Genomic DNA, 22,790 nt, shown 5'->3' on the forward strand with positions numbered 1-22,790 from the left:
CTTTGATCTATTCAGCAATTTATTCAGCTATCATTTTCATTGACGGAAAAAGTATGTGATATTGTAATTTGAAGTTTTAAATATTTATTACCCAATGTTTAACCAAAATATTTCATACTTTACGAAAGTTTCGATATTAACATTTTTTAAATCGTTGCTTGAATGGGGTACTCACTGCATGTAGGTACATTTTACACCCAAACATAACGTAATACATGTATATTTATTATTATTGTTTTTTTTTCATTCTAAATATGACATATGTATATCTTTATTTTTCACTTAGGAAGAATACTCTTATTTARTATGTATACTAAATATATTTATTTTAATAAAATTAAAAAAGTTTCACAAACTTTCCAAATGGATTTTTGTCGATATTTTTATAATGTTGTTTTTAAATAATTTTCGAAATCAAATTTTATAAAATTAAAATTTCTATTGCGTTAACGATGATAATTTTGTATTTGCTCTTAAGACTTCTGATATAATTATTTTGATCAGTATTTGTTCAAAGAATTACTTATATTTAATGGTAAGCAAATCAAAATGTAAATAATAAATTGAGATTATTTTATAAATAATTTTGTATATTTGGAGGCAACACGTTTTCAGGTTAAGTATAAACAGAATAGAAYTTTTACGATTTGTAGATTATATTTGGTAGTGGAAAACGTCAAACTTGAATAGAGGTTTTTGTGGAAGGGGGTGTCGGAAATGCTACCAATGAGGCTTACTTTCAAACGGGTTAATGAAGTTGTAGCATCAATTGGTCAAGTTTATCGATAATGGAATATTAAATCGAAAAATAGGTTCCTAAAAGCTTTGAACAATATGTGTGGCTTTAGTCTAACCGTCTTTACCTGTCCAAACTTTTTTAAGTCATACTTTCGAGGCCAAGGCAAGGTTATTAGGACCTTCTTTATGAAATAATTTTCTTGCTTTTAAATTAGAAAGTATAAGGTTGACCATTGAGGATCTTACTAGAATTTGTCTTAGGTCAGTTCATTCATTTCTTAATGAAGGTATGAAGGTATTGTAACAAATGAAGAGGGTGAGTAACAGTTTAACAAAATATTAAAAWTATTTGCTTGCCTATCGCTTCTCTGGATCGTATAAAACTAGCGGTGGTTTGTGGCACTAAAGTTCTGAAAATAATTTTGTCCGCGAACGTTGCGTTGCAGAGAACTCTAGAAAATCAAAGTATAACAAGTTTAAAACGAGTCAGACAAAGATTTATTTATTTTTATAATCAACAAGAGTAAAGAACTTTAAAAGGACAACGAATTTTTAACACAAATTTTGATAACGTGAAAATTTCTCTCCCAAAAAAGTATGCCTCCAAACTGATTGTTACAAATAAATTAAATCGATTGAACCTAACGACATCTTAAATAGGAAAGTATTTTGTTTATTCRCTACTTGTCGTGATGGGTTCGATTTTTATATTACTGGAACTTATATTACCGCTCGCTGCACTCGATGTAATGCTAACATCCGCGTGACTGCCGGACATTGCCGGTGTCGTCACTGTGCTGGTACTGCTAACATTTGTGGAGGACGCCGTTGTGCCTGGAGGTGAGTCTTCGCTAGCTCCCACCAAAGCTGCCAAGTCTTCGGAGAAGAGACGAGTTGGTGAGTAAGCGCTGCTACGCGTTGTCTTATAGCCCATATCTAATCCTAACTCCGTGAGTGTAGAGTGTAGGTGTGAATTGCCGCTTGGACTGCTGCGACGATGTTCGAGCAACGATGAGGGGGAGGGGCATTTCGCTTTTGTCGCTGTTGCACTAACACTCGCCGATTGGTGGTGTTGCTGATGTTGATGCAACTGTTGTTGTTGAGCTTGTGGCTGCTGGTGCTGGAGTTGGTGCTGTTGGTAATGTTGACTGGAAGATGATGTTGCTGTTGCTGATGCTGAGGCTGCGCCATGATGAGGCATGGAACTAACACCGTAACCAAACCCGTGTTGTTGCTGCTGATGCTGTTGCTGATGATGCTGCTGCTGTTGTTGTTGCTGTTGTAATGCTTGCTGTTGTTGCATGTGTAGGTGTTGCAACTGATGTTGTTGCTGTTGGCTGAGTACACCGGTTGGATCGCAACGTCCCATATGCAGCGCCATCGCCATGCTGGGCGGTATGTTCGGCGGAAGACCGGATAAACCAGGACCGCAGGGCGATGGAGCATGTCGCGGTCCAAGCATTGTGCCCGCGCTAGGGTTCGATGTGGTACTCAACGCCGGAGATATGCTCGTCTTTGGTAGCGGTACAGAGCCATGCACACCTGGCGCAGCGCCACCAGTTCCAGCTGATGTTGCGGCGGCTAAATGTGGTTGCAAATGAGGAGGTATATTAAATAAACCAGGTCCCGTAGGGCCCTCCGACGGATGTTGATGTTGTACGGCTGCAGCCAATTGCATTTGCTGGCGTATATTGTGTGCTACGGCGGCCACAGCGGCAGCGGTGGCTTCTTGCGACATCTGATCACCAGTGGGTGTGGGCACACCATTCGGACAGGGACCACTCATACCAGGGTAGTTAAGCGGACCATCCTGAAATGGAAACATGGGCTAGAAATACTAATATAGTTAGTAATGCTGTGCATAACCAGCAAAATTGATGATAGTCCGACACTTACCGAGTGCCGACCATAAGGTAAATGTGGAACTATGCTATCATCCTTGAGATCCTTTGCATCGCGGAAGACAACTGTCTTAATGACACCCTTAATATGTTCATCCGGCCAAATGCCAAGCAATATGCGCTGCGGACGACCACGACCCTTTGGTCGTAAATCCGGTCCACCATCAATGGAAGGGCCGAGCATGTTATGTACACGATTCGCATACAATACAAATGTCGGGTAGGGTATGTCGTATTTGCGTGCCGCCTGCGATAGTGAGAGTCCCTCCTTGAGCACGCTAAATATAGCCTCGGCCATTGTTTCGGGGCGCCACGATTTCAGTGGGCCACGTTCGCGGAAGCGCAGGTGATGCATGAGACTTTGATTAGTGTTCCAACATTTCTGCCACATGGATTGCAATTGATATTGATAGCTRTCTGCTGAAAGAAATGTAAAAGCAGATTGCGATATAGTAAGTCAATTGTAGGCTATGAAAATGCAAACTTAGACAGCTTCATTTTGAATGTTTTTTAAACGCAAAGTTTATYAAGTTAAGACTTCGTTTATATACCTGCTATTGTTGAAGAGCTTGAAGCGCCCATCCAAGCGTGTGAGTTCTCCAGCATTTTGGCCTGGAAAGGAGACGGAATTTGCTATAGTYTGACTTGAAACTCGGAAGATGTAATATATTTATTTGTTATGGATGATACTAGAAAATCTGTTGCAGCACGTCCAGATACACTTTTATAAGATATCCTCTCCAATCTGCCGATGAATTACACAAATATTCTTATTTTTTTCCATTCTACTTTAAAGAGGTATAATAATGCTTATCGACAAGAGTAAGTAGGTGTCTACGAAAATATAAACGTTTCATATCGTTTTTCTAATTCATTTGATTGCTCAGAGAGAATAAGTATTAACACCGTCGATCGTAGAAAATTTACGTGAAGGRATTTGCCATTTCCTTCTCTTACTCTATACTAACTCAAAGAAGTAAAGATGGAGTGCTCGGAAATTATTAGAGCGTATATTCTCAATATTCCCTTTAGGTCGACCGTTAATAAACATTGAGTAGAATACAGAAATACTATATTTGACAAAAACAATTTGTTCTGTTCACAAAATGTTAATTAGTCCCTGGGTTTTTGAAGCATCGATCTGAGATTTTGGTCCCGTCCTTTTCTTGCTAAGAAGCGGTTCATATCAGATAGCATATAGCTGCCATACAATTGAACGATCGGAATAAAGTGGCAAACTTTTTCATTTTACGATAAATCTTCACGAAATTTGACCTAGATTATTGTCGTATATARCAGTGCTATCTCTGAAGAAGTTGTTTAGATGAATTCACTATAGCATAAAGTTACCATACAAACTGACTGCTGAAACTTATTGTATGGAATCTTTTGTATTTGTTAAGAGTATTATAGCTTTGGTTTTTTTCTTGTTCTACTTAGTTACTCTACCACTCGACAGAAGCGTCTTCATCAAGTTCATTCGTTGTAAAATAATTCTATATGCCGCCAGCTAATAAGTTGTTAACATTGTCTTTGCCTATGCGCCTTCGCACATTTTCTCTCGATTGCAGTAAAAGCGTGGGAGATATCCACAGTGACAAGATCCTCACCTCTGTAATCTCTGTCTCTTATACACATCTAGATGTGTATAAGAGACAGGCTAATAAGTTGTTAACATTGTCTTTGCCTATGCGCCTTCGCACATTTTCTCTCGATTGCAGTAAAAGCGTGGGAGATATCCACAGTGACAAGATCCTCACCTCTGTAAYCTTGTCTGGTATCAATTGGTTCAAAGAGGTGCAGCAAATAGATGCAGTGACAAAAAAAAAATTGCAGGCAATCTGCGGTAGGCAAGAAGAGGAGGAGAGAACGTTTGAATCTCTAAAGTTAAAAAGGTGTTTATATCGATTTCCGGAAAAACTATGAGTCCTTTGAAAAAGATTGAAATAAAAAAATTAAAATTGGGTTTTTTAGACTTGGAGGTTATTTGAAATAAATACGGAAGGGCTAAACAAGGAAGGAACGGYTGCAACTGAACATTTTATACTCTAGGGAGCCATTCAAATCGTTCAGTTTTTACCCCGCCTTCAAAGGCAGAACTTGCCCATATGAAACAACTTTAAAAAGTCCAAAATTTGGAGTGTGTGTAGACTTGTATGATAAATTTAAGAGGCCTTTATTTGGAATTAAAAGGTATTTTGTGGAAAAAACGTACCATCCTCCAATCTATACATTCATTATTGCTGCTGGATGTGCACCGCTTGTGCTTTGTCACACTTTTGCAACATTCATTGACTTGTTAAAATCGACCCACATGCATATAGTACTTATGTAAGCAAATATAAGAGTATGTTAATAAACAAATACTGCAAATGCAAGCAGTTAAAAAGAACCGTGTTTGTGYATATGAGTGTGTAACGAGTTACCCCAGTTGTCGGATAAAAAATGCAGGAAAACAAATCACCGAGGTGCAACGCTCTCGCTCAAAGCCACTAACGCTTGCAGCAGAGCATGTGAACATGTGTGAGTGTGTGCGGGCGCTCAAGTAGGCAGCCAATRCACCAATATACTATATCAATGTAACAATGTGAATGACTGCAGTTCGTAATAAAAGATTCTCAACTTTTAACTAAATCGACTAATTGCATAACAAAGTAACATTTTTCACAAGTGCTGGGGGCGGTGGGATGCATTGGTGTACACCAGGTCTTTTCAATATATTCAGYTCTCGAGTGGCTAAAGCTAGGGGAAGTGGGGGATGGCAGAATAATTTGCAATTTCACTTAAACATTTAGCATAAAAAATACAGGCGAATAAAAGGAAAACTTTTGTAGTTGAACAATTAAGCCAAGCATAAATGGTAACACACATATGTGTGCGCGTGTGTTCTGTTGAATTGTTCTTATTGTTTTTAGTATGGCACATATATTTACATATGCATGATTATGACGTCTCGTGCTACGCCCCCATCACTTAAGCGCCGTAATATGCAATTGTTGCCAGAGCCAAACGAAATAGCGGAAGTAACAGGCAGAAGAAGCAAAAGTAGTAGAGAAAAATGTGCAAAAGTGGCCGCAGCAGTCGCATAACCTCCTACAACCGACCCGCTGTGGCAGGCATACTTCAAGGAGTTATCGAGAGCCATGGCACCTCTTCAAATGTTATTTACATATTAGCAAATAAAATTGGTGCTTACACACGCATGCACATATTCACATACACTTACTGGCTCTAGGTGCTTGTGGCTGCATGCAATAATTTTTACAAATACATATATTAGAGCTAGCGATTGTCTGCTGAATATTTCCGCAAAGCTACATTTCTCCGGTAAACATACATACATATACTCACACAGACATACACATTCCCATATACACACCCTTACCAGTTGCAAATGCCATGCGAGCGTGCTTTTAAGCATTTTTAACGTAATGACAAAGTTGTAAAGCAATGCAACAACAACAATAGTAACAGGAGCGCAATTTCACTGCGTTTTAAATAATTGCTTCATTATGCGAGTTCGCCAYAGTGCTGGCGCTTTGTTAGAATATTATGGAATAAATAGATTTTTATATGTGAATTGAGTGCCTGTGCTTCGCTTAAAGAGAAATGAGCAAAAAAAATTACTCATACGCCTAGTGGTCACTTAATAACAACGAAACTGCTAGAAAGCGGAAGTTAAAAGTTGCTTTTATGTATTGCTGGCAGATTTGTGTAATGTTCAACTGCAGTAAAACTAAGTGGAAATTTATTCTTAATTTTACACCCGCCTGCGGTCAAATTAAAAATATATATGTTTCTCTGTAAACTGAAGTAATCTTGAAACCACTATTATATTTGTAACTATACATTATTATAAATAAAAAAATACATATATATTTTTATAGAAGTTAAGTAAGGTTGGTAACCCTCTGTATCTTACACTGTACTTCCCGTCTTTTATGTCGTTTATCTTAGCTTCTAAATATTGCACTGAAAGGGATGTACAGACTCTATGTTTGTCATTGTTCAACCATGTTATGCTGCGAGTCAAGCGGCGTCAATCGGCTCGAAATATTAATGGCATAGACACCACTTACGCGGTTTTAGCTGAGTTAATAACAGCGCGCCGGTCGTTTCATCTTTTTGCTGTGTGGCGCCAATTGGAGATTCCAAGCGAATCTAGGTCCCTCTTCACCTGGTCTTCGCGACGGAGTGGAGGTCTTGCYCTTCCTCTGCTTCCCTCGACGGGTACTGAATAATTTCAGAGCTCACGTGTTTTCGTCCATTCGGACGATATGACCTAGCTAGCCTAGCCACTGTCTTTTAATTCGCTGAATTATGTCAATGCCGTCATATATCTGACGTTGCTGTTAGTCATGGCTTGCTCTCCTTTAAGTTTCGAAAACAGAAAAAGTGACAGGTGGCTAAATCTGGTTTGGTCAAAAAGTCAGACACAATCAAAATTTGACATCGCATTGAGGTATGAGTCGACCATTGACATGGTTCATAACAAAATTGTGTTGAGTTGATCAATAAGAGATGTTGATATCTTTTTTTTTAGCGTTCTTGCTGTTATCACAAGTTTTCTAGTTGATTGAAGTTGAGGTCTTCTTTCGAGCTCTGTTTTCTCACACAAATTTTTAAGGCTTATGGAGTCACCTGACTATTCGCAAAATTACCATTTGCGAATAAAAAGTGTATATAAAAGTGGCAAAGGAGATGCCAACTATGTGGATATACTGTAAATTTGGGTACTTAATTTTGCCATTTTATTTATAATTCGAAGCAMATCCATTTTTTGATGACAAAATAATTAAATTATTAATGCTCATTTATTCTAGGTGATAACTTGAATTGACGTATCTTCAAGGTGTGGCGGTCCAAAGTCATCATCAATGACGACCTATATAAAAATCCAAGATGGATAGGTCACACACTGCGAAAAGATGCTACAAAAATTCGCTGACAAGTTCTGAATTGCAGCCCACAACGAAGTCATAGAATAGCAGCCCTATGACGACGCGGATCCTTCTAAAAAAATGATAAATACGGAAAATCTTAAAACGATCTTAAGATGATAGCAGAAAATAGGAGCAGAGAAAGTATCTATGTAATGTATGGCTTACTTATTAAAAACTTTAAGCTGAAAGCTGACTAAAATGTTTATCACAGACACCAAAATACTTACATATATATGTAATTATAGATATCTATCTCAATACCGTTAAATGCAAATATTTACATACTATATGTTATTCGCTAAGTTATGTATTTCTTCAGACCGAATCTGCTCGATACCTGCTATAATTTGCTATTTGCTTGAAGTTTAATATGTCGCTGTAATTAATTTAAGTTATGCTTATTAAGTTAAGTGTACGGATATATAATCGTTGTATGTATGTTTATACAGGTATAGGAACTGCGAATATGGCTCTTTGGTATAGAGACCACTGTAATTAGTAACAGAAAGCGCACCGCATTCAAAGCTGCTGATTACATATCATTATATGTTATAGTATTTGACCAAATTAACAATAGCACAAACCACAGACAACAACAAAAACATACATATGTAGATATAAGCGCGGTTGTAGCTGCATATCTGTGATTATTAGCGTAAGGAATATTTTACTGGCGATAAATTGCACCAACTTGATAAATTTATTCAAAACCTGATATTGTATAATATTTTAGCTCAAGCAACAACTTGGAAGTRTCAGCTTAAAATTAGCTTGAAGTAAGTTTGCAAAATATGCGTTGATTTTGACTGAGAATAGAAATATAAAACTCAGTTTAAATTGACTTAAGCTTCTTTAACAATTTACCACAGATATATTGTATATTCTAGTGGAGTTATTTCAATATATAATTTTGCGAAATAGATAAATTTATGAGCATATATAATATTTGCTTGTAAGGCCATATAGTATAGATGAATTATGGAAYCCAGGAAAAAAGAGGCTCATAGAAATTAGTCAAATGACTCCCGTAAGCAATATTTTAGGTCTAGTAAAATTCCATTAGTTTTTTTAAAGTTGAAGGTAGAAATCCTCGAGTCGAATTTCACAAGCTTCTTTGAGGTGAATTTTTCCCCATCAAATTTCCCGTGCGGAGCATCTTTGACAACAAAATTATCGGGACGGCATCGACGAAATCCGAATTGCACGTTTTGTATCGTTACAGTTTAAGCACCACAAACACTATTTACGGTCTCAGCCACCTGATTTGCGTCTTCGCTTGCATCAAACATAAAGTGTAAAATATGGCACTTTAGATATCTACTCTAACAATACTGAGCCAAGCCATGAGAAAACTATTTAAAAAGTTAATATAGAACGAAGTTTTTCTTTCTAAAAATATTTTTTTCTTTTTCTCTTACCGAAAATTTCCATCATATACATTTCCGTCAATACATCCACATCTGTTATGTTTTACTCGGCCCCTCTTGCAGGAACTTCTGACCCATAGTTCCCATCCGCTGTCTGATCCGCTCCTGTTCAGTTTATTAGTTAATGTGTCTTAGCGCTTAAAGACACACGAAACTGCAATATTTACGTCTATTCGGCAATCGGCCGCTTTGGCYACATTCCTCCGCAGTTGTTGGGTATTGTAGTTGTTGTTGCCAAATACGCGAATCGGCAAACAAACATACCCACAAGCATAGTGTGTTCATACTTAATGTCACAACTAATGTCAAATGTGCGGCCTCCTACGGAAACGCATATAAATAATTCAGTGCGGTGCGATGTGGCGATCCCCAAACCGTACAGAATCTAGCCGAAGCGTTCGCTTTTACGGCTTGGACTCTCATACGGGCTTTGGCTGTGCTTGAAATTACATTTGGATAAGTGTGTGTGCGTTCATTGCGCTGGTCAATCGCAAAGGCGGAGTTTACCCCGAGACACAAGACCGGCAACTATTCTTGTTGCTGCTGTTGTTGCACTACAGATTTTATAGTAATGCTCGCCAACAGCATTAACCGGCGAGCCTCTTAGTACTTTGTTGTTGCCGCTGTCAAAGTGTCTGTTGCGGAGCAGCCGCAGTTAATTCGCGAGGTGCAACACTAAAATAATAACAACAGCAACAGCTRTKTATAAATATGACTCAACGGCATGACCACCATTCATAGAGACGAAATTAAGTGAAATGCCGGCCACCGCACCCCGCTCCCCGATGCCACAGCAATGGCGGCAGTTTCCACCGCGGCGACAATGTTGACGAATGCAGCCCGSTCGCCACCATCGCACGGCGTTATAAATGATGTACTAGACGCCGGTAACGACTGATGAATCGACAAAGGGGTAAGTAGGCGGTGTGAGTGAGGGCCAGTAGGAGGTTCTCAAAGGCAGAAAGGCAGACGACGGTGTGCGAGGTRTGGCTGGTGAAATGCATTTGCGTGCATTGTTAATAACCAGTGGCGGCTAAGCAGCCGAGCAACAACAGCAGCAACAATAAGTGCAACAGAAATTGCTACAAACTGCCAGCGGGCAGCTAACCTGGTCGAATCGATCAGCATGTAAAGTTATAGAAGGTATATTGGCCATACAACGGCACAATTACACACGCATATGTATGTGTATGTGTGCGCACGTACATATTTGAGTGCAGTTTAGTTGCTGCTGTGCTGAAACGTCGCACACTTGTCCAGTACCTATGTTCACTACATGCATGTGTGTGTGTGTATGCGTTTCTAGTTAATGTCTGTGCTTTGTGCGCTCAACTTGGTTGCAGCGTTTGCCGTTGCATATTCGGTGAATTTTAGATTGACATTAGTTGGTCGCGTTGTTGCCGCCAATAACGGGTGTAGAAGCCCAGCAGCATCCCCCATACAAACCCATGTGCTTGCATGTATGCGCGTGTGTGCGATTTTGGTACTCGGGCTCGGAGTATTCACGTGATTTAGTTCGGCTGGGGTACTTACTATGTTCGCTTTGCCTTAGCCGGACCAACGCTGTTTAAATAATAAAATCAAATTCAATCAATCAATCGCAAATTAACAAATTGACAATTGCCGAGAAATCGATCAATTTACATAATTCAGTTACGTACACATACGAGCTAATACGCCATACATAAATGTAAGTGTTCATCAGTTCACATGTGTGTGTGTGGGTATATCTACATGTGTTTGTATTGGTGGCTACAGTCAAACCTTGGCCAGCGGAAGTGCCGAGCTCACCCGATGTGCGGCGTTGTGGTTCACTTGAGAGGGTGATTACTCGTGTACTTCATGTTGTGAAGAATATGGAAAAGAAATTGAAGGGCTCACACGTATCCACATATCGGAAATCAGCTGAAAAATCGAGAAAAGAACTAAAAMTTAAAAGAAGCGAGCGGAGCAGCACTTTTGCTAAAAAAGAAATTGAAATTATGTGTGGCTCCACTTCTAGGAGGTTTTACGTACATTTTTTACAAACCACTAGTCAATCAAAATTGAGAACAAGTTTTCCTCACATTTCCTCATACTGAGTGGTAACGGAAAAAAATAGGATCACAAGCACGTCCATATAGCGGTTAAGTGGAAATTTCAAAAGTGCAATAATTCATAACTCCGTCCGATTCATTACATTTTAGAGTTGGGATGATGCTTAAGGGTCTCATTCTTTCACCTTACATCAAGCACTAGTAAAGCTATTATATCTTAATTTGAAGAAATTGGATAACTTGGATAACAAGCCCCCAAATACCGATCATTTGGACCSCAGTGCCAATGGCTGATCTTTCCGACTAAAAATATCGTTCAATCCATGAGCCACATTACTGAAACTCAAAGAGCATATTTTACAGTTAATAAAAAATGGGAAAATCGGGTCAATACTTTATTCCGAWTATATCCTTTAAAATTTTAAGTTTCATAATATTGTTACATGTAACTATTATATATAGTATAATTACTTTATGCCATATCAGATTTCATAGTGAAACTCATAGATCATCTTTTTCAGGTAAAAATGTGTCTTAAAGTTAAAAAACTACTCATAGCATCCATAAAACTAATTTAAGTATTTCCKGTTATATCAGACAATATGAAAGATATATTTGCAGAATTATATTTAAAAATTGCCTGAAAATTAGGCCTACAGTATACCTGCGCAATGTCAAAGGATAATGTAACCCATACCCAAATAAAGATCGCAAAACTTCTCAAAAGTAATGTGGTTTAGCTTTAAATATTAACGAAATTGCTCTAAAGCTAACATTTTATATACAACTACTAAGGAATCAGCAAAAAATCTTAGCTTCAGTAACTTCAAAGAAGGTAATCTAAWGGAAATCGTTGTAAAAATGTATAACAATTGCCATCCGGATAAAAAATCTTACCTATTACCCCAGTCGCAGTTGTGTTTGCTGAGATGCATCGGGAAATGGGTGGCACCCGGCTCGATTATGAAGGCACCGTTCGAACGCCTGCAACGAAATCGTTATATTTACGCCTCACTTAAGCGAATAGAATGCTTTGGAAAATCAAGGATTTTAAAATGTGTTCTTTAGCACCCATGCGCAGACACACAAACACATACGAACATTCATGGCGCACTCATCGCTCAAGTGCCGCACTTCGCTGGCATTGTGTGTGTATAAGCAATAGTGATTCTTGAAAATAACCACTGCTATTTATTGAGGCGTTAAACCGCGGTAATTGAGTGTGAAAAAACCCTTTTTCTTAGCGGCGACACCAAAAAATACCGGGGGTTAATGAAATGTGTCGCGCGCATATTTGCCCATATGGTATTACATGTGTAGATGTTTGTCTGGATGTTTCTGCCAATGCTTTTTATAGCGGTCTGTTGRGGRAAGCTCTGTGAGTCTGGCGTACGCTAAGATTGCAACCACTTTGCGGTGTCGTCGAAGAGCACTTATGCGTGCGGACAACAACTAGTCGGTGTAAGAGTTACTGTATGTGTGGGTGTTGTTGGGAGTGTCGGCTCGTGCCTGGTGACTTACTTGATTGCATCCCCAAAAGCAGAAGGCGGCAAGTGTCTACAAACACACGCATTTAAACATAGGTGAAGGGTCTTCAAGTGTACGCCAAATTTAATAAATTCACAGCTGGTGCACYCACACACACATATATGTATATACATACRTACATTCGTAYGAGTATTCGCGCAGAATTTGCACAAAGTACTCCATCAGGAGGCCGGCGCCAAGTGTTGCGGAAATCGCAAATAACGTAAAATGCTCGAACGGAAATCATCGAAGTTAGAAAACCAAAAATTAATTAGCGTGAATATATTTGCAAAATGTTTAATACAACATAAGTGGGKTTGCAGCGCAACAACACAGTCATGCTCACACGCACACTCTTGCCTTCTGTTGTGTGTGTGTGTTGCTTGGATTGCGATAGGCTGTTGACTGCGTGGGTGCAAGCGGCTGTGGATGCATAGATTTACGAATACATCGATACAAATAGAAACACACACACACATACATATGTATATACAACATATGAGTGAATGGCAGCAGTGTTCCCCATCAACTACTGTAGTGATTAAATTTGATTTTCTGCAACGTAAAAAATAATAATCAACAACTGCACCCCTCCAGGAGGCCGCACACATATGTACATATATACACTTGAGTCGAAAACCTTTAATACACCAACAGACAGTTCTACATGTGAGCAGCACACAAATATATTTGCAGTTAAGTGAAAGGATATTGAAGCGTAGGATATTCATAGGCAGGCAGAGTCATAGAACTACACACACATAACCACACACAGGTAGGTGCATTTGAATATGTGTGCATTTGTAGTTTCTAATCAGCGCTTGCAGCTTCGGCGTCGCGCTGTTGCGCGCACAATAAAATAAATAAAATTCTCAACTTTGCAAAATCTGCGCACTTGAAAATAAATTACAACAACTGCAATAAAATTACAACAAAATGGCAAAACAAGTAAGCATGTGCAAATGTTGTAGCATGTCTTGGTAAGCTGTAACKTGAGTATTTGTGGCAGGAGTTACATATTCATATATTATTATTTTTTGCACCGACTGCAGAGTTTATTGATCTGGAATAAAGTTCGAAAAAAAGACGTAAGCTTTAGCTAGCAATGGTGCCGGTTATGGCATTTGTGATGGTAGTTGGGAACTGTAAGATGGATTTATATATTATTTGTATATTAGGATGGKTTAAAAAAATGAAGGTTTTTTCGCTTTTCATTTTGAAAAATTGGTTGATTGGTTGAGTTCTTAATTGTAACGGTAAGGTCATCTGGATAAATTCCACCGCTTCCAAATATCTGAAAAATATTTGGTTTTGTGTATTTTGTAGGAAATAGAAGGTCTATAACCATTTTTCTTGTGGGATTTCGTATCCAAGCTGCTCTAAACGTAAAAAGATGAATAAACTAAAATGTTTATTTTTWTGAAACATATATATAGTACATATTCCGACGCTTCTTCTGAGGTGAATTTTTCACCACCRAAATGATTCACCGAAGACAAAATCAAGTAGTAGTCAATTGATGCGGACATATAAGAACCTCTCAATCTCGATCTGTGTGACCTTTCGTTATTTTGATATAACACTTTTCCTCTCTTATTGGCCAAAGCTGAACACTTCTGGGCAAATGCTTCCTTCAGACGGTCCAATTGTTGACAAGATAGTTCCAAATTAAGCGGTTTAATGTTGGGGAGCGTTTCATAGTGGATGATCTCAAAATGACAATCACAAAACTGCTTGAGAAATTATTTAGTAAGAAGTCTTATCTTTCTAACCTTATATAGAGTAACCCGTTCGCACTTACGCAACGACTGATATATAACATCGAATAGCAAGTATCCCTTAAAAATATATTTGAATAATTTTATCGAACTACTTTTGTAGATATGTACATATATGTACATTACATATTTCCTTTGGGAACATTACTTTCCAAATTTTATTGAAGTTGCGAACTTTAATTGTTTATTGACTCCGTCTAATGGTCTAAGCAGTTGTGATAAAATACCTAAACAAATATTCTTGTAAATATTCCTATAATCATTAAAAGCAGGACGAGAGCAATTTCCTGAGTAAATTTATAGTACTTCAAATATTTCTGTGCTGTTTGAAATTTATTGGCTTTCTTACGTAAGCTTACGTAATATCTATATACATATCTATTTATGCAGTCTACATATTTGTAAGGATAGCAAATTAATCGAAAATGTAGGATTGACCTTATGTAATGTAATATTGACTGATAGCTATGAAACCGAGTAAGGAAAGTTGCCAAGGTGGTTTAATGATTTTAAGACTTGATTTTTGGTAGCTGCGACTTTGTAAATTCATGCAWCAATTAATGCACGGTTTTTGATATTTCAAATTTAATATCTCTAATATTTTTTTTAATAATTTAATTTTAGTGCATTCACCTGACCATAAGATGACAGTTTGATTGTGCTGAAATTTCAAAAAATAATGTGCAGTAGCCATATTTTATTCATTCGAAAAATTTGGTTATAAAAAGCAACAAAACTTAAATTTGACGACGTCTGCCTTTGAATTTGACGTTATGAAAACCGCGACTCAGCTTTCCTCATTTGGCAGAATTAATATTTGAAGAGAAATTTCCTTTTAATGAATGAGCTAAGCTATTATTATTATTTACCGCAATTACAAACTGTTATTATTATCAGCTGAAGTTGGGCTTGCTTCATTATTAGTTGCATGCAGTTATTTATACTTTATCCTTTATTGTTTTTGTTGTTAAGTTTAGTGGCTAGCAAGGTAATGCTGACTTTTAATAGGAGTTTAACACTAAAACTAAAACAAATTTCATTATAAGTATAGCAGCAAATACACAGCAAGCATGTTGGTATAAGCACTTATGTAAGCTTCGTATGAAAGCTTTTCAGGCATTTCGAGCTTGTTAGTGCGAAGCGGAGCAAGGCGAATTTTTCTCGCCTTCTTAGCTAAAATGAGTCATATAAATAGGATGCACGTATGTGCGTGTATGCGCTTGAGTATGTGCGTTTATCTGCGTGCAAAAAGTTTCGCCAACCAACACTACCGAAGTGTGTTTGTATGTTGAAATATGAGTGCGTGTGTGTGCGAGCATTTCATTCTAATTTGTTTGTATCGTTGAATGCGTTACATATTGCATTCCACTAATTTGTTTGAAATCGCATTATAATGGAATTTCCTTGCTATTTTTTGTTTTTGTTTTACTTTTAGTTTTTATTGTTTCTTGCTATTCTCAAAAGCATCGAGTAAACTTTTCCGCAATGCGTTTAGTGGTTTCAGTGTAGATATTTGAAAACAAAAAAAAAAGAACTAAAAACAAAAAATAATGAAAAACGAAATCAACAAACAACTTCGCGAAAACAAAAACTAAATAATTGCGATTTAGCGCCAATTTCCTATAAAGTTCCATTGAAAAAAGGACTCGTACCAGGCGTAAATTGCGTAAACTTTTATCACAAATGCAATAGACATTTGTTGAAGGGGAGGGGAATTTCGCACGAGTTGTTTGAATATTGCTAGCATAGAATTCTAGTGTATAAAATGAACGATTGCTTGTTTGAGGTTAGTAGCTAACACCATTAACTTTAATTCGTATGAATATAATTTTTTTTTTACACATTTTTTTAATATACATATAATATTTATTTACTATTTCCTACATTTTTAACTAAAATTGAAAATATATAGATTTTGAATTCTTTTTTTTTATTTGAAAGAATTTTATTTAGGGATAATACAGTTTTTATGTGGCTAGTGGTGTTCTGTAATTTAATATTTATTTAAATAATCCGACATTGTAACCACCTGGTACCGAATTTTTTTCTTTGAATTTTTTGATGGCGTTTTGACGGGTATTTACGAGCCTCGGTATACTCTCAAAGACAACAAGTTTGGGTTGAGAACAATTGTACTATTGCAACTTGAAAATTTCAAATTTTTGATGGYGTTTTGAYGGGTATTTWCGAGCCTCGGTATACTCTCAAAGACAACAAGTTTGGGTTGAGAACAATTATACTATTGCAACTTGAAAATTTCAAAGCCAAAAATGCTTTAAGGTGCAAAACGTCAACCAGAGGTTCGGAATGCAAGCAGTTATATACATGTATGGTAACTGATACACTGAGCGACATATTCGACATAGGGTTTGTTAGGAAAACGAAAATCATTATACAGATGTGGTATAGGGAGTTGAACGGACGGAGAGGCAGAATTCGGATTTCAACTTTTCTCGTCGTGTATATATATACACTTGTAGGACCCAATGAGGTGACCTAGTAACCGATGCCCAGAGCGTACTAAAATTGTGGAGAGTACACGTCTCCACACTGCTGAATGGCAGAGAATGCATAACGTCAGGAGAAGGCGAACCCGATTCCCCAATGGAGGACGATGGAGCAGATGTTCCATTGCCCGTCTGAAGAACAACAAAGTGGCGGTGGCCGATGGATTACCAGCCGAGCTATTCAAACACGGCGGCGAAGAATTGATGAGCATCAGCTTATTTGTAAAATATGGTCGGATGAAGGTATGTCCAACGATTGGAATTTAAGTATGCTCTGCCCAATTCACAAAAAGTTAGGCCCCCCAATTTGCGCTAACTATAGTGGGATAAKCCCCCCTCAGCATCGCGTATAAGGTTCTATCGAGCGTATTGTGGAAAAATTAAAGCCCACCATCAACAAACTGATTGGACCTTACCAGTGTGGCTTTAGACCTGGAAAATCAACAACCGACCAGATATTCATCATGTGCCAAATCTTGGAAAAGACCCGTGAAAAGGGAATTGACTCACTCCCCCTCTTCGTTGATTTCAAAGCTGGATTTGACAGCACGGAAAGGAGCAGCCTTTATGCCGCGATATTTGAGTTTGGTATCCCCGCAAAACTAATACGGTTTCATACAACCTTCTTTTGGAGAAAATAATTTGAGCTGCAGAACTAAACCGAGAAGGTACAATGTACTATAACAGTGTACAGTTGCTGGCGTATGCTGATGATATTCATTGGCCTTAACAACCGCGCCTTTAGTTCTCCTTTCTCCAGAATGGATAAGACAGCGAAGCAAATGGGTCTGGTGGTGAACRRGGGCAAGACGAAATATCTCCTGTCATCAAACAAACARTCGCCGCACTCGCGACTAGGTACCCTCATCTCTTTTGACAATCATAACTTCGAAGTTGTAGAAAATTTCGTCTATTTAGGAACCAGCATCAACACCAACAACAACGTCAGCCTCGAAATCTAACGTAGGATATCTCTTGCCATCAGGTGCTACTTCGGACTAAGTGGGCAATTTAAAAGTAAAGTCTTCTCTCGACGAACAAAAACAAAACTCTATAAGTCACTGATTATTCCCGTCCTGCTATATGGTGCAGTGATGGACGATGGAACGATTAACTGTATGACGGCATTGACATATTTCAGCGTCTGTTGTCCGAATGGACGAAAACACTCCAGCTCTGAAAGTATTTGACGCAATACCCGCCGGGGGAAGCGTAGGAAGATCTCCATTCCGTKKGCTTCGCTTTGAATCTCCAATTGGCGCCACCATGCGAAATGAAGAAACGACTGGCGCGTTGTTTTTAACTTGGCTACAGCGGTTTCTACGCGAGTAAATAGCTTTATATCTATTTCGATTAGTTTTAGGTGGAACACAAAAAAGTTAGGTRAACAAAACTATTATACTTTGTAGCAACATGTCTAGAAAACAAAAAAAAAAGTATGGCTCCGTCARTTAATGTTTCCTTTTTGGGCAAGCATTCCTAGACATAAAATTCCGCGAACTGCAAGGAGTGTGTTATAGACCAGTCCTTTGAGCATAAACAAATTGGCGACTTGTGATTTTATCTTCATTTGAATGGTACAAAGGTTTCCGGTTCCTCCTGAAAAAGCGAATTCTTTAAAGGCGAGTCTAACTCAGAATGTTGTGTGGAGTGTTTCGGCTTCGAGTCTCTGAACTATTTTATCCTTGAATGGCTAAATTGGCAAATATATTGTCAATTCCCATAAATTCTCTCCGATAACCTTACAATTAAATAGATTCTTTTCATGATCTTTTGACTTTTGATTAATTAAGGACATATCTGCTTTTCCAAATTTCCTTAAAAGGGCATTTGTAGAGCAAGCCATCACAGCTCGCTAACTTTAGTCACTGCACTTTTGTCAAACAACTTATATGTAAGAGTTAGCGAATTCAGTTCGATACAAGATTGTAAGAGGACACCTCATTAGAGTGGTATAATAGCTTTTTTTAAATTGCAAATTAACTGTTTAAAATAACAATAAAATTTTAACCAAAAGGCATAGTAGTACCATAGATGAGAGTAAAGATGGTTCGAGCAGGGAGCTTATAAATCGTATACGGCGGGGAAGGCAGAATTTTTCAACAAAGGAAGGTACAAAGCGTGTCTTATGGTCATGCTATCAGAGATTACAATTGGAGAAATGTTTGGCATGTTCAGAACAAAGTATACATTTCCGCATAATATCGAGGGTCGGTTTGTAATAGAAGTCACAGAATCAGAATATACTTTTGGCATGCAGAAATAGAAGATAAGATTTGGTCATCCGATTCCTTTTCTATATTTAGTATACAAAAAGCCCGTTCCGCGGTTCATTAAAAGTAGATTATTAAGTCAACAACTTTAATTTTCACTTAAAGCCACTAGAGGTTCTTCATACAATTTTCTGCCAAGCTAACCTAGACTGTGGCAACTAGAGACATGAGAATGTTGCATAGGTGCTCTTTGATTTCGAATGATTAAATGCGAATAAAGAAGCGTATTTCAAATAAATTCACCGCTCAGTTATCAATACAACCACTTCGAGGTGCYATGCACACCCGAACATATATRTACATACATGTATACATATCTGTATATTGTAAAAACAAATGCAATGAATGCATGCAAAAGGGCGAAGTTGCAGAGGATACTCGGATGGTCGATGCGTCGCATTAAGCGCCATAACCGCAACAGCATCCCACAATTGAGCGACGATGAGGAAACGGTATTTGTACGGACGGTTAAACAATAAATCGAACGGAAACAAGTGTATGAGTGCCGAAGCACACACGCACGTGTGCACAAATGTGTGTGCGCATTTATTTACATGTGTTTTTATAACTAAAGGTCACCGTACATATCGTTTGTTGCTTCTTTTTTTTGGTTTTTGTTTTTTTTTTCACATTTTATTTATGCATTTGCGCCGGTTGCTGTGTATTGGCTTCGGTCATGGAGGATGCGAAAGAAGTCAATGGGAGTTGGAACGTTTACTTTACAATAGAGTGACCAGAGGAGAGTTTAAAACTTTAATGGGGTATATTTTATTTAATCTTTTTGTTGAATTTAAGCGGCCTTACTTTAATTAAATTTAAGAAAATACTCTGCCACCTGTAATGACTGTGGTTGCAGTTTGAAAATCTACCATAGGAAAACTATTGGCCATATTTTCACTTTTTAACTGAGTAATTCGAAAGTAATGTCATCCCTCCGTAAACAAAMCTAACTGTTTGTTGTTACCCATTTCACTAATGATAACTTCAGTTAAATGGCTTAACGTAAAGTTCACACGACACTCTGATCTATATAATTGGATTGGTCTCGAATTTRTGTCCGACTGAGAATTGTCACTTCTGCGACAATTTAAATATTGTGAACGACTGTTTGAGGATTTTTGATGTAAACGAAAACTAACTCTAACCTCTTCGGGATTAACTAGATATAATCAAAAGCTGCATTGCCGGCATTAGGTTTTATTGTACAATGGAGGCTAGACATCGCTTTAAGGCATATTTTTTTTAAACCTTATTTTTAGTTTGAACAGTGTTTCAAAGAACAGGGTGCAGACCAAGAATAGCTCCTTGGGAAATTGATATTGAAAAAACTTTTCGTAGTARTTTGAGTTTGATATGTTCGATAAACCTTAAGGAGAGTACACACGACATAAAACCCGACTTGTTGCAGCTTTCATTCGAATTGGTCACCCTATAATGCGTTAATTATGTTAATTTATTTTCAAAAAAGGATTGTGCTAGCAAGCTGCTACCTGCCACATGCTTATGCAACGCAGCTAAGTATTGATAGGTAAGTTGCAAGGTTAAATAATTCGATGACCTAAGCGCCGAGTGCATCCAAAACTTTGTTTGTCAATGCTCACTACCTTTCAGCAACACCTGCCTGGCAACTGCTGTTGTTGTTGTTGTTGACACTACTTTTTAACCGCAAATTCAGCAAATTCTTCGTGCAGCAAGCGATTTTTGCATTCAGTTGCAACTCGAATGCATGTTGCATGTAGCTTGTGTGAGTGCCACGCAGCTGGCACGATATGTTTGCTTGTATGTACATATTCCCGCACAAGTCAGTTGCATTCCATAATTTTTTTGTCGTTTTTTCTGCGCTAGACGTGGCTAAAATACGCAAATAAATTGTGATAAAATCAAATAAAGCACAGTTGTATTGAAGTTGCACGGTGCAGCTGCATTTTGTATTTTTTTGCGTTGAAAGCACATATCTGTTGCATTGCAGTTCGGTGGCACCTAATAAATCGCGCTAAAAAGGTCATCCAAACTGAGAATACTCGAGTGCTCAAGAGCAGTCAGTGTGTTTATTGGCAATGATTTGCATACACCCACACACACACACATACCCATATATACAAATAGAAATACAGGTCATTTGTTTTGATTTGATTTTTACCGTTAGTGCGCAGCAATTGTCGGTAAATGTTATTGTTAAAAGACCATTGAATGTGCGGTCAACCACAAAAGTACCACCAAGCGGTTGTGTGTGGGTGTATATATATGTATTTGTAATATCCATACATACATTTAAGTTAGCAGTTCCGATGGGAAAATGGCAGGTAAAAGTGCCTTTTGAATTGTTTCAAGTGAAATTGTCTATTTGATTTGTTGAAATACASAATTACTAGCACCGTTATGTGTGTATGTATAAGCCCTTATATGGCTTGTATATGTCAAAAATTACAATAATCAATCGCAAACACTATTTTATCTAAASAAATATAATGAAGAGCTTTTTGGATGAATTAGTGGTCGGGTACGGATAAGAAATGCCATAGTTTGYCAATTACAACATTCTCGCTTCGTGATATAACTTTAAAACTGATAATATATAATCTACACACGTCCATCTCAGAGAAATTATTTCGGTAGAGCCAATATGGTTAGGCCTATTAGAAGAATTCTTTAGATAATAATCCAGTGCTTGAAAATATGCTTCTAGATAATCGATTATTATGCATGTTTGATGGTTTGATTTCAGTTTTCCATCTGACTTATCATTAGCTACCAATATATGTGACCTGGTCTACGGAAAGGGGGCTTAGGTGTCAAATCTTAGTTGATTCGGATGGAAGATGAGATGCTTTTTCACGTGATAGAATCCAAAAAGTCATAAACTAGTTTTCGCACGTTAGCTCCCTTTTCGTAGACCAGGTCGCATATGAACATTTGGAGGTTACGATGAGTTTCACCAATTTACTCGTTGGCCATACCTGACAACACTAAGTATATGTTTCCAATAAGCGAGATAACTCATAGATATTCAAATTCCGACTGTAATGCATTCAGTTATGTTTTGTTTTTTTAGAATATTTTAGAGATAAAGTATAAAAATTTTCAACCGCACTAAACGTAATAAGCCCTCTTCAGGGTATACAAATTTATACTTACACTTCCTTATAGCTCACTTCAAGGCAATTTAAAGCAGATGTTAAAAAGGCATTTAATACTTAAATTTATGCTTTAATGACAAGCGGTTCAGCTTTGTTCTTTTTTACTAAGACCCAGTCTTGACATTTTGTCGAGCTTTGTTAAAAACCGACTTTCCCTTCATCTATAGCCCTTTAAAATATCACGCTCTCTATATGTGGCTCAAATTACATTGCTAGAGAATGAGAATTCGTCGTTTTTGAAAATACAAGGTTTTTTAATTAAAATTGGACGCTGAATTTTCTATTTCATTCTCTTTTATTAAAAAACTACACAATTCTACATGCATACATGATGGGATCTGATATGTTGAAAAATTATTTTGGCAGATTCAATTAAAATGAAATAACCGAGCGATTCATTTAGCTCAATATATAATGCGATTAATGAAGTGCAATTGGATCATATTTCAACAATTTATGTGCATACATATGTGTGTGTATGTAAGTAAAATAAATGTATGAATGGTAAATTTTTAACACAAGC

General features: G+C 37.6%; 1 protein-coding gene across 3 annotated transcripts; it reads right to left on the reverse strand.

Moving 5' to 3' along the window:
- Window positions 1-1,105: 1,105 nt before the first annotated feature.
- Window positions 1,106-22,340, reverse strand: LOC108971603 (protein bric-a-brac 1). Of its 3 annotated transcripts, none has more exons than XM_018937780.1 (4): window positions 22,266-22,340; window positions 3,191-3,251; window positions 2,635-3,056; window positions 1,106-2,566 (listed from the first exon to the last, which is right to left on the reverse strand). In XM_018937780.1, the coding sequence occupies exons 2-4, from the start codon at window positions 3,243-3,245 to the stop codon at window positions 1,412-1,414; spliced, it is 1,632 nt and encodes a 543-aa protein (XP_018793325.1). In that variant the 5' UTR covers window positions 3,246-3,251; window positions 22,266-22,340; the 3' UTR covers window positions 1,106-1,411. The 3 variants fall into 3 exon arrangements, with proteins under 3 accessions (XP_018793325.1, XP_018793326.1, XP_018793324.1); XM_018937781.1 differs by having other exon boundaries at window positions 1,106-2,548; window positions 2,635-3,059; XM_018937779.1 differs by having other exon boundaries at window positions 2,635-3,059.
- Window positions 22,341-22,790: the final 450 nt, after the last annotated feature.

Source organism: Bactrocera latifrons, unplaced genomic scaffold (genome assembly GCF_001853355.1).
Source record: "Bactrocera latifrons isolate USDA-ARS-PBARC rearing strain unplaced genomic scaffold, ASM185335v1 scaffold_35, whole genome shotgun sequence".
Lineage (NCBI taxonomy): Eukaryota > Metazoa > Arthropoda > Insecta > Diptera > Tephritidae > Bactrocera > Bactrocera latifrons.